Consider the following 13,518-nt stretch of genomic DNA (forward strand, 5'->3'; position numbering starts at 1 on the left):
TTGGACAGTTCAGCAATGACGCTATTTTGTCAAAATATCTCCTTACAACAAAACTTTAGTAGCCACCATTTCAATGTCAATGAACGATTTTTTAAGAAAAGGAATACATTAAGGGTGAAAACGTTAGCAAGAACTTAAATTTTAGCACCTAGATACTATTAAACAATGAAATTTTTATGAAATATTATGTAACTTTCATGTCATGGGTCCTAATTTTTTACCTGTTTATTGGAACCAACTTGTAAGAACCACGATCTAAAGAAAGTTTGAGAGAGCTGGTTCTACTTTAAGCAGAACCCAGAGCATGTTTTGTTTATGGTAGCTGATAGAAATTGGTGCATAACCCAGGCCTTAAACATGCTTGAGTGGAACAGTCAAGTTTCGAAGAGGGCTCATCGGCACATCCCCTAAGCGGCCAGATCAAGAGGAAGGGAGGTACCGGTCGCCACCACCGCAGCCGCCCCCGCCTTCTTGTTTGTGGTCCGCTTCCCATCAACCAAAATTCAAAGAATCACTCTCAGTTACTTTCATCAATGATGAAAGGCCATTGATGCAGTAGCACAAAATTGTATGTGAAAATTAACTGTATTTGACGTTCCATTTATAAACTTTTCTTGATAAAACCCTGGTTGACTCCTCTGTCACTAAAAAGTATAATGAACTAACTCCTTGACCACTAGCAATGATCCTAGTAAGATCTTGTTTGGAACCTACCTAGAAGTTCATGCAGTCAAGCATTTACACTATACTAGTGAAGCCATGACTGAAAGGTTATATTCTCTATGCACAGTAAATTATTTTAATGAAATCCAAACACAATTTAGTGTGTCAGTTCCCTCTCACTGTTAGATTTCAATTTCTTCCCCTGCATGACTGAAAAACATTTGGCACTAAACATAAAGTTTAAGAAAAAGCTGTACCTGATAGGGAAAGCTTGAGAAGAGAGGAATTCTGTCTATCGATGCAAATTCTAAGATAGGAAGCAGACGTTATTAAAAATGTCTTTTATAATTCATTTCCTTTTAATAATTTTTAGTTGAGAAAAAAGCTATGTATACATTAACGGAGAACACTAATGAAGATTTTGTTAAAATCACTGAAGGCAAGTATATAAAATTCATGTAACTAGATAGTGTCTGATAAAGCGTTTTCAGAGTACACCTGGTCCTCTTACGATGAAGGCCTCCCTCCAGGGAACTGAACTAATGACAAAATAATTTCAGAGTACACCTGGTCGTGTCAGTGTTTTATACAGTATGCAGGACATTACAAACGTGCATATTGCAGCCACGCAGTTTAGAACCATGAGTTGGGATAATAGTTTGCCTGAGACCAGACCGTTGTGCCAAGTGACAATCCCCTATTCTTACACACAGCACAATGTGTTTTTAACATCTGCCTTATACAGGTTAAGTGAGTGAAAAAAGATGGAAACCAAAGTCAGTTTTCTATGGGTCTGTACTGCAATCAAACATGAAATGACGTCACAAATTATCCAAACTCAAGTGGAACCAAGTTTGGATCATGTTTGACGTCATTTCATGTTTGATTACAGTACAGAACCCTAGAAAACTGACTTTGATTTTTTTTTTTTTTTTGCCATAATAAGTCGAAAAGATTGAACAAAAAGAGAAGTAACAGTTTGAAAAAGCTGTTTCATGCACGTGGGACGGATGTCGTAAGCACAAGCAGGTCTAGCCCCTATTCGAAAATAGTTCTAGGCCAATGACCAGCTTGCTAGAAATTATGATTACTCGAGAAGTCTAAGAAACACTCGGCTACGCCTTGTGTTTCTCTACGACTCCTCTCTTGCTCCACAACTCCCAGCGTGTTTATATCACAGTATATTTATAGACACGCGCACCATTTTATATTCCTTAAGTTGAATGTAGATTAAAGGTTTAAATTTCTTCTTCATTTTCCTTTTTTTCTTTAATTAATTTTTAGTTGAGAAAAAAGCCAAATTGAAGGACAGCAATGATGATGATGAGGTCAAAATCACTGGAGGCAAGTATACAATAATTAAAGTCATCTAACTAGTGGCTGTCAGAAAAATTGCCCTAGTACAACTAGTCCTATTTCACCTATTAGGTTAATATACAAAAATTAAAATGTTTTCACCTAAATCTACTTTAAACCAGCATCACGCTAGATTGTCAATTACATTTGTTTTCAACATAAGCTAGTCAAGGTCAAGGATCGAATTTAAAAAAAAAAACAAGTTGTCTTAGACTTATATCCATTATAAGTCATAGTTTTTGCTCTGTTTTGGGCCATATAGTCCCTCAACTAGCAACTTGTCACACTTTTACTAATTTTCTGTGCAAATCAAAACAATTAGGCTCTGGCATATTTGATTCACTGGAATTGAAATTAGCTTCCAATGGCCATTAGGAGGTTTTTATATTTTATCAGCATATTTGCCTCCTTTGTAGTAGTGATACTAGCTATCCGGATACCCGATACTTAAAAAAAAAACCTTTTTTGAGCTCACAATTATGGGGATGATCAGCATTTACAATAATCAGAGCTCTTATAATTATTACAAGGTAAGCACAGCAGCCAAGAATTAGAATACAAAGTTTGCATTATTAGAATACAATACATTTTCGTTAAGTAAACTCATGAAAGGTGCTAGCTAGGGATTACAGTTCAAAATATTATCAATGGTAAATTATATTTTCCTATGTTTATCATTCTTTTACAGTGATAGTGAAAAGTGCCAAGCAGTCAGCAAACTCAACTAGAATATATGACAAGAAACAAGCTTGCTACTATTGTAACAAGTTGTATGCAAAGATAGCAAGACACCTCGAAGATCAGCACATTAATGAAAGTGAAGTTGCAGCTGCCTTTGCATTTGACAAGAATTCAAAACAACGGAGGGAGGCATTGAGAAAAATCCAACTTAAAGGCAACTATCATCACAATGCCAAGGTAATAGCCTGTGGTGAAGGAGAGCTGATTGTCAGAAAAAGACCAACCGACAATACAACAGTGGACCCAAAGGATTTTCTCCCATGCCCATATTGTCTTGCTTTTCTACGAAAAGCAGACCTCTGGCGGCATAGAAAAACCTGCCCATTTCAAGATACGAAGACAAATGAAAACATCCAAGATGATAAAACCAAATGCAGAAGCATGATAATGGAAAGCAAATTGCTTTTGTTGCCATTTACGTCACCACAGTCAGATAAACTACTCAATGAACTTGTCCTTTGCAAAATGAAGGATGATGACATTTCTTTTATCTGCAAGAAAGATGATTTAATTTTGATGTTTGGAAGTTCACTTATCGAGAAAGCTGGCGAAAGAAAAGCCTTGATTATTTCTTCAAAGATGAGAGAGTTAGCAAGACTGAGGAGGGTCATTAATGAAGAAGAGGAAGGCATGTTGAGGGACTTTTTAGATCCGGCAAACTTTGACCTGGTCATCAGGTCAGTCAGAAAATTGTGTGGGTTTCACAGGAGTGAAAATGAAACCCGAGCTGAAACCCCCTCACTTGGCCTTAAACTTGGGCACAGCCTCAACAAATGTGCCCAAATCTACAAAGGTGTGGGCCTTCGAGAGAAGAATGAAGAGATAATCAAGAGTACTCAACACTTCCTCGAACTTATGAAATGTGAATGGAGTGATAAGGTGTCATCATGCTCACTGGCAACTTTAGAGAGCAGAAAATCCAGTGAAGAACTAATTCCCCTCACTTCCGATCTCCTTAAAGTCCGAAAGTTGACAGAAACAAAAATGAAGTACTTGATTAAAGAGGTGAGAATTTAAGATTGAAATGCTTGTTAACTAGAATTGTTTCATTGACAGCATTCCAGAATCCAAATACAGTACAAGGAATACTATTCGTATTATAAAATTATGTAAATTGCTGCAGAGTGATTATTTTCTTAAGTAAAATGAAAATGCTTGGTACAATTTTCAATTTGCTGGAATAAGGAAGTTGAAGTGCCTATGCTATCCTAATACAGTACTACCATAAACCTGCTTCTAACCAAGATCTACATTCACATCATGCTTTTTTCTGGCAAAAAGCAATTCATCATGCTTTGTTTATCAGTATATTCTCAAGTATTGTAAATTGCAATTATTATTACTTTTTACTAGGTAAACACATTAAAGCCTTCGCTACAAAGCTGGACAGAGCTTGTTCAGTACACACAAGTTAGGCTCATTATCTTCAACAAAAGAAGATCAGGGGAAGCATCAAGACTGCTTATCAGTGATTACAAAAACAGACCATCATGGAAAGCAAGTGGTTGTGAGGCAATAAAGAAAACGTTAAATCCTATTGAAAGACATCTCTGTGAAAGGTACAGTAAATCCTGTAATATATACAACTACCTGGCCTGCTACTAGTACTTGCATCATGTGGGACAGCATACAAATCTTATCTAGCTACAGTATGGTAGAATTTGACATTGTCAATAGGTTGCTATCACATGCAATAGATGTCACTTCCAGTAATAGCTGCATTTTGTATGGCTTTTAGAATCTTGGAGGTTGTCTTCATCTCATTTTCCACTTTTATGTGGTAGAAATAGTCAATACTTCGAGCACTTATTTTGACATGTTTTGACTTAATATCTGATAGTTGCCCCTCAGTCAACCTCTTGTTTGCCCCCAGTAAACTCCAAAAAGTCACATGTTATTTTGGCTAATGCATTAATTAAATTACATGCTAAACCACATTTGTGAACAAATTGCGAGCAGATCGCGAGCACTCGGTGCGCAAAGATCGCAATAAATGTACACATGCTTCTGGGCTGCACTGTATCTTATACAGTATTAAATTCCTCTAATGATTTTTAAAAACTTTCTTTATTTCTTCAGTCTGGATTTGGTGCAAGTGATTGGGAAAAGAGGACGGAAAGTGCCTATCATCCTTACTAGTGATGTCAAAAATGCAATTGATGTCTTGATTTCAAAGAGAGAACAAGTTGGGGTGTCGACAAAAAACAAATATGTCTTTGCAAGAGCAAACCAGGATTCCCAGTCCTATGCTAGAGGATGGGAGAGCATGAAAAAAACTCTCAGTTGTGTTGGAAACTTAGAAAGGCCAGAGCTAATTACAAGCACAAAATTGAGAAAGTATATTGCTACTGTGGCTCAGGTAGGAAGCCTGACAGAAAATGACATGGATTGGCTAGCAAGGCACTTAGGGCATGACATTTCAATTCACCGCCAGTACTACCGACTTCATGAGTCCACTCTGGAGCTGGCCAAGGTTAGCAAGTTGTTGCTGGCTGTAGATGCAGGAAATATAGAAAACCTTGTTGGAAAATCTCTTTCTGACATAAATATTGATGGTGAGTATACATGTAGGTGAAAAACTTGGATAACTTTGCATGGTCTATTGATGCTTCTTCACTCTCAAAATGCATCTGCTATCCTGTGATTGCTCAACGCATGCAATGATACTTCAACTCAACGATATTTGCCTTCCTAACTCAAACCTCCTCAAACTCCCTTTCCACAGACATTTCAGAAAGACCAAAAAATACCGGCTTTGAAGATGATGACAGTGATGATGATAATGATGACATTGATGATGAAGACAATGTTGATGTCAATGATGTTAACAATGAGGATAGCAGCTCTAGTGGTGACATTGAAGACAACACTGATGAGGACATTGATACAAATCAAGGTAAATTTATTGTGCAATCAAAAATCTATTATTGACTGATCATTCCATGTGCAATATGGGTGACAATTTAACTAAGGTTACTGTAGGTCTTCACTGGTAAAATTTATCTAAAATAAAATGAATCAAAAGTTTCTATATTATAATCTTTGCTTTTTAACATTAAAAAAATGTTCGAAAATTCACTAGTTATTTTTCAAAACATGATTTGAAGGGATAGAAAATTGTGTACACATATTTGTAAACAAAACATAGTTACACAAACACTGAACTTGCAAGTTCCTATTTGGAATTTGGCTTTCCACTGCCACCAGTAAAATTATAAAAGGTATCAAAATAATGATATTTTGAACTTCGTTCTCCCAATAATTATGAAAATTGCAGTAATATTCAATCTAAATACACTGCAATACACATCCTTGTGCCATTTTAAGGAATAACACCACAACCATTAGCAAAAATAGCAGTCACCAAAAACAGCAATTACCACAACATAATTAGCTTGCAGATAAAAATGTTTGAAGTTGCAAATAATAATATACATACATATAATAGCAGTGCATTTTCATTCAACTTCAAAACATTGCAAAAAACACAAAATTTATATTTTGATTGTCTCAGTAAATGACCTATGCAAATGAAAAGAAGAGATTATGTAAGTTAATAATGCTTATATAGAAGAGATAACTAGCTAAAAACTAGTGTGAGCTGCGTCAGTGTTTCTAATGTTCAAGCAGTAATGATATAAAGGTAAATTATTCACTGTCAATAGATGAAAAAACTGACGTTTCGGGCGGAGTTAAAGTCTTTTCACAGCCTATAATTTACCTTTTTATCATTATCAATGTATGCAATTAAAGTAGGAATGCAAACAAAAAGACATTTTCTTTGAACTTTTACTTAGATTTCTTGCAGAAATACAAATGTTCATCATTTTTCTGTGTTACAGATGACTGTTATGAAAAGCCAACAAAGTCAAGAAAAAAGGAGAAACCAAGAAAAATAGGTAAGCTTTGCAAAATCGTTTTATTATTTATGAAATATAAAAAAAAGTTACGTAACATTTGACCTTGCACCCTGAAAATACAAAGCGCGAACACTAAAAAGCAAGTTTAGTTTTACTGTTTTAGTTTCAATTAAGGACGTTTCCTGATAACTAGTTAATTTTCATGCGAGATTTTCTTCGTAAGGACCTTCGATTCAGAAAATAATAATGATAGTGCATATAAGCAGTTGTTCTCTGACTTGGTCATTAATCCATTGTTCAAGAAAAAACTGCATCTGCTGAACTAAACTAATACTTACATTCCATCTTATCTGTTGTAAACAATTTCAAAATGTTAAAGGCTTAGATTTACTTTTTTCACAGTCTGAACCTCTAGTTAACTTCAATATTGAATCTCTCGATTGCTTAAAATAAAATGAGGAAGCTTCCCCTATGAGATTTTAGGAATGTTCTGCTAGTTGACAGAGTGTTAGCAATTGCTGCTTGAATACAGAATAAAGAGGTATAAAGGAAATACAGTAGTTGGGTCATGCTATAGGATCAAATAGTAACAGACTGAAGCTCTTTGTAATTTGAACTGTCTCTCGTGGCACCGAAATGTACATGTACCAGCTGTCAGGGAAATATTATCGATTGATATCCACCAAAACTCGATTTTAAATTTTCAGATGCAAGTCTTGTTGGTCGAGTGTGAATGGGAATCGCAGTATTCACATGATTATAGTCACTTCACTAAATCACTAGTTTGCTTTATGCAAATTTGGACATTTCTTGAAATGATCACGACAATTTCTCTAGATAATGGCAATTTCTCTACACAATCTATGGTCCTTTCAATACATAATACTGACTGCCTCTAAGATGTTGATAAATCAAGAAAGAATAAAAACAGAATGTACATACCTTAAGTGATACTTGTTCAAACAATAATAGTTACATAGCTAATGAAACAATCTCATACATTTCAAGACATTTTTCGATCTATGCGCGTATTTAATAACTTTAAGATGCAAGGCATCTTGGGATACCTTGTCGTCCTCTGCTTGACACGCGAGCCTTATAAGAGATATCATAATGCCATAATGCCAAATTTATATAGATATTTCACTGTGTAATAAATTTTTGATTTCGTGATCGTGGCCTAAGACAAAGACACTATAAGAAAGCCATAAAAATATGAATCATTTAAGGTAGTACCGGATCTTCAAAATTCTTCAATGAATTTTTTTTTAAATTCTGTCATTTGAAGTTCATTGTTAGGGTATTCAGATAATGAAAAAAGAGAAGGGGGTCGCCGTATTGGTTATCGAGATATAAGGCTTCAAAAAGGAGGGATTTTTCAGTTTTTCCGCGCATTTTTGCCGAAAATCTGCCTCCTCTTATAAATTCGAATTACTTGAATTGATTTAACAAAGAAAAACAGAAAACTGCTTTAAACTATTGGTGTTGAGTCTAGAAAACATATCTAGATAAATAATCCATCCAATCTTTTGCAAGTAGTGTGAAAAGTTAATTCTAGAAGCAAAATTGCTTGTAATTCAGCGCAGTTATATGCGTGTGTAGTTGTAAAAATGTTGAAAATTCATGACAATTTTAACTATGATTTTTTTTCTTTCCGCACTAAATCCAAAGAATATAATATCTAGCTCCGAATGAAAAGAAAAAAAATGGGGCTATGAGCTACTAAATCTAAGTTTTTGATCAAAAAACACAAATCCTGTCCGCGCGGGACTGGGTTCTAGTACATTAACCTCCGTCTGAAACATGTCAAATCGTCTTTGTAATCTACAGAGAATCTAAGAAGTATTTCAAATTGATTTTGAGAATAACCTGTCAAATTCATTTTTTGTTACTCCATTTTTATAAAGTTATGAATTTGTTGTTTTGAATCAAAAGATGAAGTCAGGCAATGATAAATCTAAGCGTGTTTTGAAAACAATTCATTTTTGCCTCAAAAGTTTCATGAATTAGCGAAATAAGTTAAGTTATAGAAAAGGATTCAACTTCTGACATTATTTAAATCAATTTTAAAACAGCGCAAAAAAAGGGTAAAAAACGAGATACGCGAAATGGATGCGCAATAGCAAGGGTCCGGAACTACCTTAAATCGGCGTTCTCCACGTGTGTTGGCAAGATAAATATGGCATCGTGGCATTATCATACGCCACTGGTATATGATAAGACAATAAAAATATCTTTTAGCTTAATTCATTATTAAATAAGTTAGAGAGAAGTCTATTTTGAAGCCTATACTTTACTTCATAATGCCATATTTATCGTGCCAACACACTTGGACGACGTGGAGAAAGCCGTTTGTTGTTAAATTTCAGGTTAAGAAATTTAGATTCATAACGTTCTAGAACGATTTTTTTTCTGCTCACAGATGGCTAAACAAGCTGTTAATTCTTAAATTTACTCGGGGCGTTCATGGGTTTAGACTTAAAATAAGTTAAAATACAATAAAATGTACCTACTAGGAAAGTAAACTAACCTTCGCTCGTTCCCGATGCACCCATGTCGTCCTTCCGAACTCCACATACGGCAGAAAATCGGCCAGAATTGAAGCGAAATCCAACAAAGGTTTGTTTCTTGTCAGACAAAGCCAATAATTCTCTATTAAAGGTCACTTTTTGTTTAGTATTTAACAGTAAATTAAGACAGAGGTCACTCTTCGTTTCACTCGAGCTACTGTTGTCAAAGCGTGACGGGGGTTTGCTTGCTCACCAGATGATGCTTTGCTAATCCAGGCACGTGACCAGGTCCGGCAAAGAGTCTATTTATTTCATAGACTATAAAGCCCTGGCTAAACGAGAATATATTTTTTTCATTATATTTCATTTATTCTTTTATAAATAAATAAATAAATATATTTCATATGTTTTATATATTTAGAATTATCATAACTAAAGAGAAATTTATTCGTATGTTGCTACTTCGTAATATATAGTAAATTCATTTAGTTATTTTTATATACTTAGATATAGTGCTAGATAGGTGTCCCCAGTTAGTTTACTCACATGTAAACTAGGTATTATTGACACATTAATAAAGTTTATTATTATTATTATTATTATTATCATTATTATTATATTTTACAAATATGTTTTTATCGATAAATAAGTAATTTGTACATATATTTGTTATTTTATATTCATAATCTCTTTATTAACGTTATCATAAATTTTATTATTGTTATTATTATTATTAATAGTTAATTGAATTCTATTATTAAATAAATATATATATATATATATATATATTATAATGGCATTGAGATTATTATTATAATTATAATAATAATTTTTTTTTTGTTTTTTTTTGTTGATATTATTATTATTATTATTATTATTATTATTATTATTATTATTATTATTATTATTATTATTAAGCTTTGTGAAACTGACGTTTCGGCGGTTAGTCCTTCGTCGGAGTAAGAGGAAAGAAAAGATGAGAAGGGGTGAAACCGCGTGCATGTTTCATCGCTGTTTCTAAGTTTAGCCACATGCGAAAGTTACTGCGTGCAACAAATTTTGCTTCCAAGACGCAAAAAATGTTTTGCTGTGCGGCAGAAAACATTTAATGTTTCCAAGACGCATGGAAACATTGTTTCCCAATGTTTCCTGACAGTTTTGCCACCTTAGGAAACATTTAGGGAAACAGGTTTCCTTGTTTAGCCAGGGCCTAAAGCTGGTTATTATTTTTTCAATTTGGTAATGTGACGTCAGCTGTGCTGCATAAATTTTATTACACTGAAGATAAACCAAGAAAACCATGAGCAGGTTTTTATCAACTTCCTGAATTCCACTTAAACTTTTTCAGACCTTTTCATCAAAGACAAATACCTTTTTGGTAATATGTCGTCTTGAGATTTTGGTGATTCATTATTACTAATTTTGAAGAATTTTTCGCTGGTTGTAAGTTAAAACTTCTTAGAAACCGAAAAAAATAGCCAGGTCTTCCTTCCCGGAAGCAAGAAAATGATCAGTACACTCAATAAAAATGTATTTATTGATAACCTGACGTTTCGAATTTGGGCCCTTCACATAACATCAGTTTTATATCAAAACCGGGTGAAACTTTCGAGCATTGGCATCCGGCATTTTTTCCTATATTATTTACAACTATTTTTGGTCCATATGTTAAGTGTATGCTACATCCATAATATCATTTAATAATATAATCACATCATATATATATTTTTCGTTTTGCAGAAATAAAATGCAAGCGAAAAGAAAAGGGAAGAAATCCGTGGTCTAAAGAGGAGACCCAAGCTTTAATAGCCTACTTCGATCGATTGATCAGGGATGAAGGTAAAGCTCCCAACAAATTAGCATGCGAAAACTGCCTCAGACAAGCTGGTAATGCATTGAGAAACCGGGACTGGAAGGCAATAAAATACCAAGTAAAGTTTTTGGTCAACAAACGAAAAAAAGAACGAGCAAGGAGATGAGAAAGTGTAAGAACCAACAAGTTGCTCGTTATTTTTTCCTCTCGTTTTTGATGAAAACAAAAGGGTGAACAATTACAAGTTTGAGATTACTGGTAGAGGCAAACGCTAAAAGCGTGAAACATTAATAACTAATTCGGCACCAAATAACCCAATGGAAGACAAAGGATTTTGCAGAAATTAGTGTCATTGTAGTTAGCTTTTGTTCTATCTCATGGTTATAATGTTTGCACTCTGTCATAGCTATATTAGACTGCTTCATATATTCCAGAATAATTGGCTATGGCCCCTCCCTAATTCCTAATGGTCCATCTCTAGGGTTCTTCATCATACTTTCATAATCCACTATCCGATCCCCGTAACAGGGTAGAGAAGTTGACATTTATTAATATTATTTATTATCATATACTTATCCATAAAATACCTTATATATCACTCCTTTTCGAAAAACTGATTTTTACAATAACTTAACAATTTTCTCGCGCGCTGATTGGTTATTTTTTATCATCAATAAGAGGACAGACAGATAAAGCTGACGTCAACGAGCCTGCGCTCTTTCCGTTAGTTGTTTTGATCAGAAAAAAGGAGAAGTTTTTATAGTTTTTGTTATTGTAAAAAACAAATTGACAACAGATTTTTATGTGTCTGTCCTCTTATTGACGATAAATTTCGCCATCACATTGTCAAAGTAGTGTGGATCCACGAGGCGTAAAAACAAAATGTTATTTTGACATGTGAAAGCATCGTTACCATGTATATTTAAGCTATTAGTTAGTTATAATAATAAAAGCTTGTTAAGTTGATTTTATGGATAATTATATAATAAACAGAATATTACATGGGCGCCTGGAGGTTTTCTTTGCGCTCACTCGTGAGTGATCTTTTCGACACTCGAACATAAATTTCATATCTCCTCGCGCCCATGTAATATCCTTTATTTATTTCGCATATATAGGATGGGCTATGTTTCAGAGTATATGCATATGCAAAGTCGGTTTGTAAAATAACAATAAGGTTGCGTCCATTTCCCTTTGAGCGTGAACCGCGATCACTTTTCGCCGTTCGAGTTCGAAAAACTTTGCGTTTCCAACTGCATGTCGAGACGTTCCCACCGTAAAAAAATATGATAACCTGTCAAAACAGATGAAAATTAGCCAATCAGCGATAAAATGTGGCCGGGACAAAATCTAAACTCGTTAGGCGTGCCATAGAAACTCGACGTCTGGCCCTTGGAAACGCAACTTTTTATCATTAATTGCTAGTGTATTAGCCTGGGTCTTAATGATGTAAGAGAGAAAAGAAATCGGTAATTGTATTGTCAAAGTCTTATCTTGTCGGCCTTGCATTATCGTACCATCTTACAACGAAATTGATTTTTAGTTTTTTTTAGAACGGCTTCTAAGCGTGTCACTAGAGCCCAAAGCGAATCTAATCTCAATCTCGGGTAAGGCGCTCTCTTTACATTTTTACGCCTGATTCGATAACGACTGAAAATGTTATACATTTATTATAGTCGATAAGTGAATTTGCACGACAGTAGTTATTACGAGTTGCGCTAACTTTCAAAGGGCATAAAAAACGGCCTTTACAAAGTCGTCATTTATTGTTATAGCAAAAAGAGTTGGTGTTCGTTTTCTAATATATATTCTTCACTTCATTGATACAGTATACTTCATTGGTATCATTACCCGGGTAATTATAGAAAATCGCGCTGATTGGTCAAGAACTTTGGACTTTTTCTCCATAATCACCTACTAGTCACCTACAGTTGATTATATAGGAATGCGCTCGCTTCGTTTTTTGCGTGTTCCTCTTTCGGAGAAAAAATTAATTTTAGAAAATAAATCAATGCTTTCGAATAATCACCTGTGAAATGATACTAAAACGATTATTCATCTCAAGCTCAGTGATCTTCGGTGGATATTTACCGATAAGCGCCTCACCTTTACTTAATTGGTGAATAATTGTTAGTACATTAATTCCCTGATTGTTCAGGAGGATTTAAAATATTTCGCCATCATTGCATTGGAGAACAACGAACGACCGAGCAATCTTTTTTTAGGAGGGGGCACAGGAATTAAGGAGGGGCTCATTAATTTATTTACGAGTGGAAATGGGGGGTCACTGATTTTTTCTTGTAAATATATGATTTTAGTAATATATTTTTTTATCGGTTATGTAGTGGTGGTCATTTAACCTTTGAGTCAAATATGTTTTTATAGCTAGTCCTTTGGTCGCACACCCCCTCTCCTAAAAAAATTTTGGATTTGCATCTCATTAGGTTTAAGTAATTTGTAACGTATTCTTTTAAAATTGCATTGCTACCATTTAAAGCGCTTTATCAAGATGTCATTTGTCACTACTTTATTGTATGTTTGAAATAAAATATCATTTGTTCGTTTATTCCTGTTG

The 13,518-nt window shown here is 34.4% G+C and overlaps 1 protein-coding gene across 1 annotated transcript; it reads left to right on the forward strand.

The window, feature by feature from the left end:
• Nucleotides 1-1,304: 1,304 nt before the first annotated feature.
• Nucleotides 1,305-13,470, forward strand: LOC148910653 (uncharacterized). The gene is made up of 8 exons (XM_089031054.1): nt 1,305-1,413; nt 1,948-2,007; nt 2,708-3,765; nt 4,114-4,319; nt 4,840-5,315; nt 5,486-5,656; nt 6,603-6,659; nt 10,871-13,470. Exons 1-8 carry the CDS (start codon nt 1,305-1,307, stop codon nt 11,107-11,109), a joined length of 2,376 nt encoding a protein of 791 aa, XP_088887180.1. The 3' UTR covers nt 11,110-13,470.
• Nucleotides 13,471-13,518: the final 48 nt, after the last annotated feature.

Source organism: Actinia tenebrosa, unplaced genomic scaffold, assembly GCF_029948245.1.
Source record: "Actinia tenebrosa isolate PJP-AT-01 unplaced genomic scaffold, QUT_ActTen_1.0 PGA_scaffold16__25_contigs__length_10494907, whole genome shotgun sequence".
Classification (NCBI taxonomy): domain Eukaryota; kingdom Metazoa; phylum Cnidaria; class Anthozoa; order Actiniaria; family Actiniidae; genus Actinia; species Actinia tenebrosa.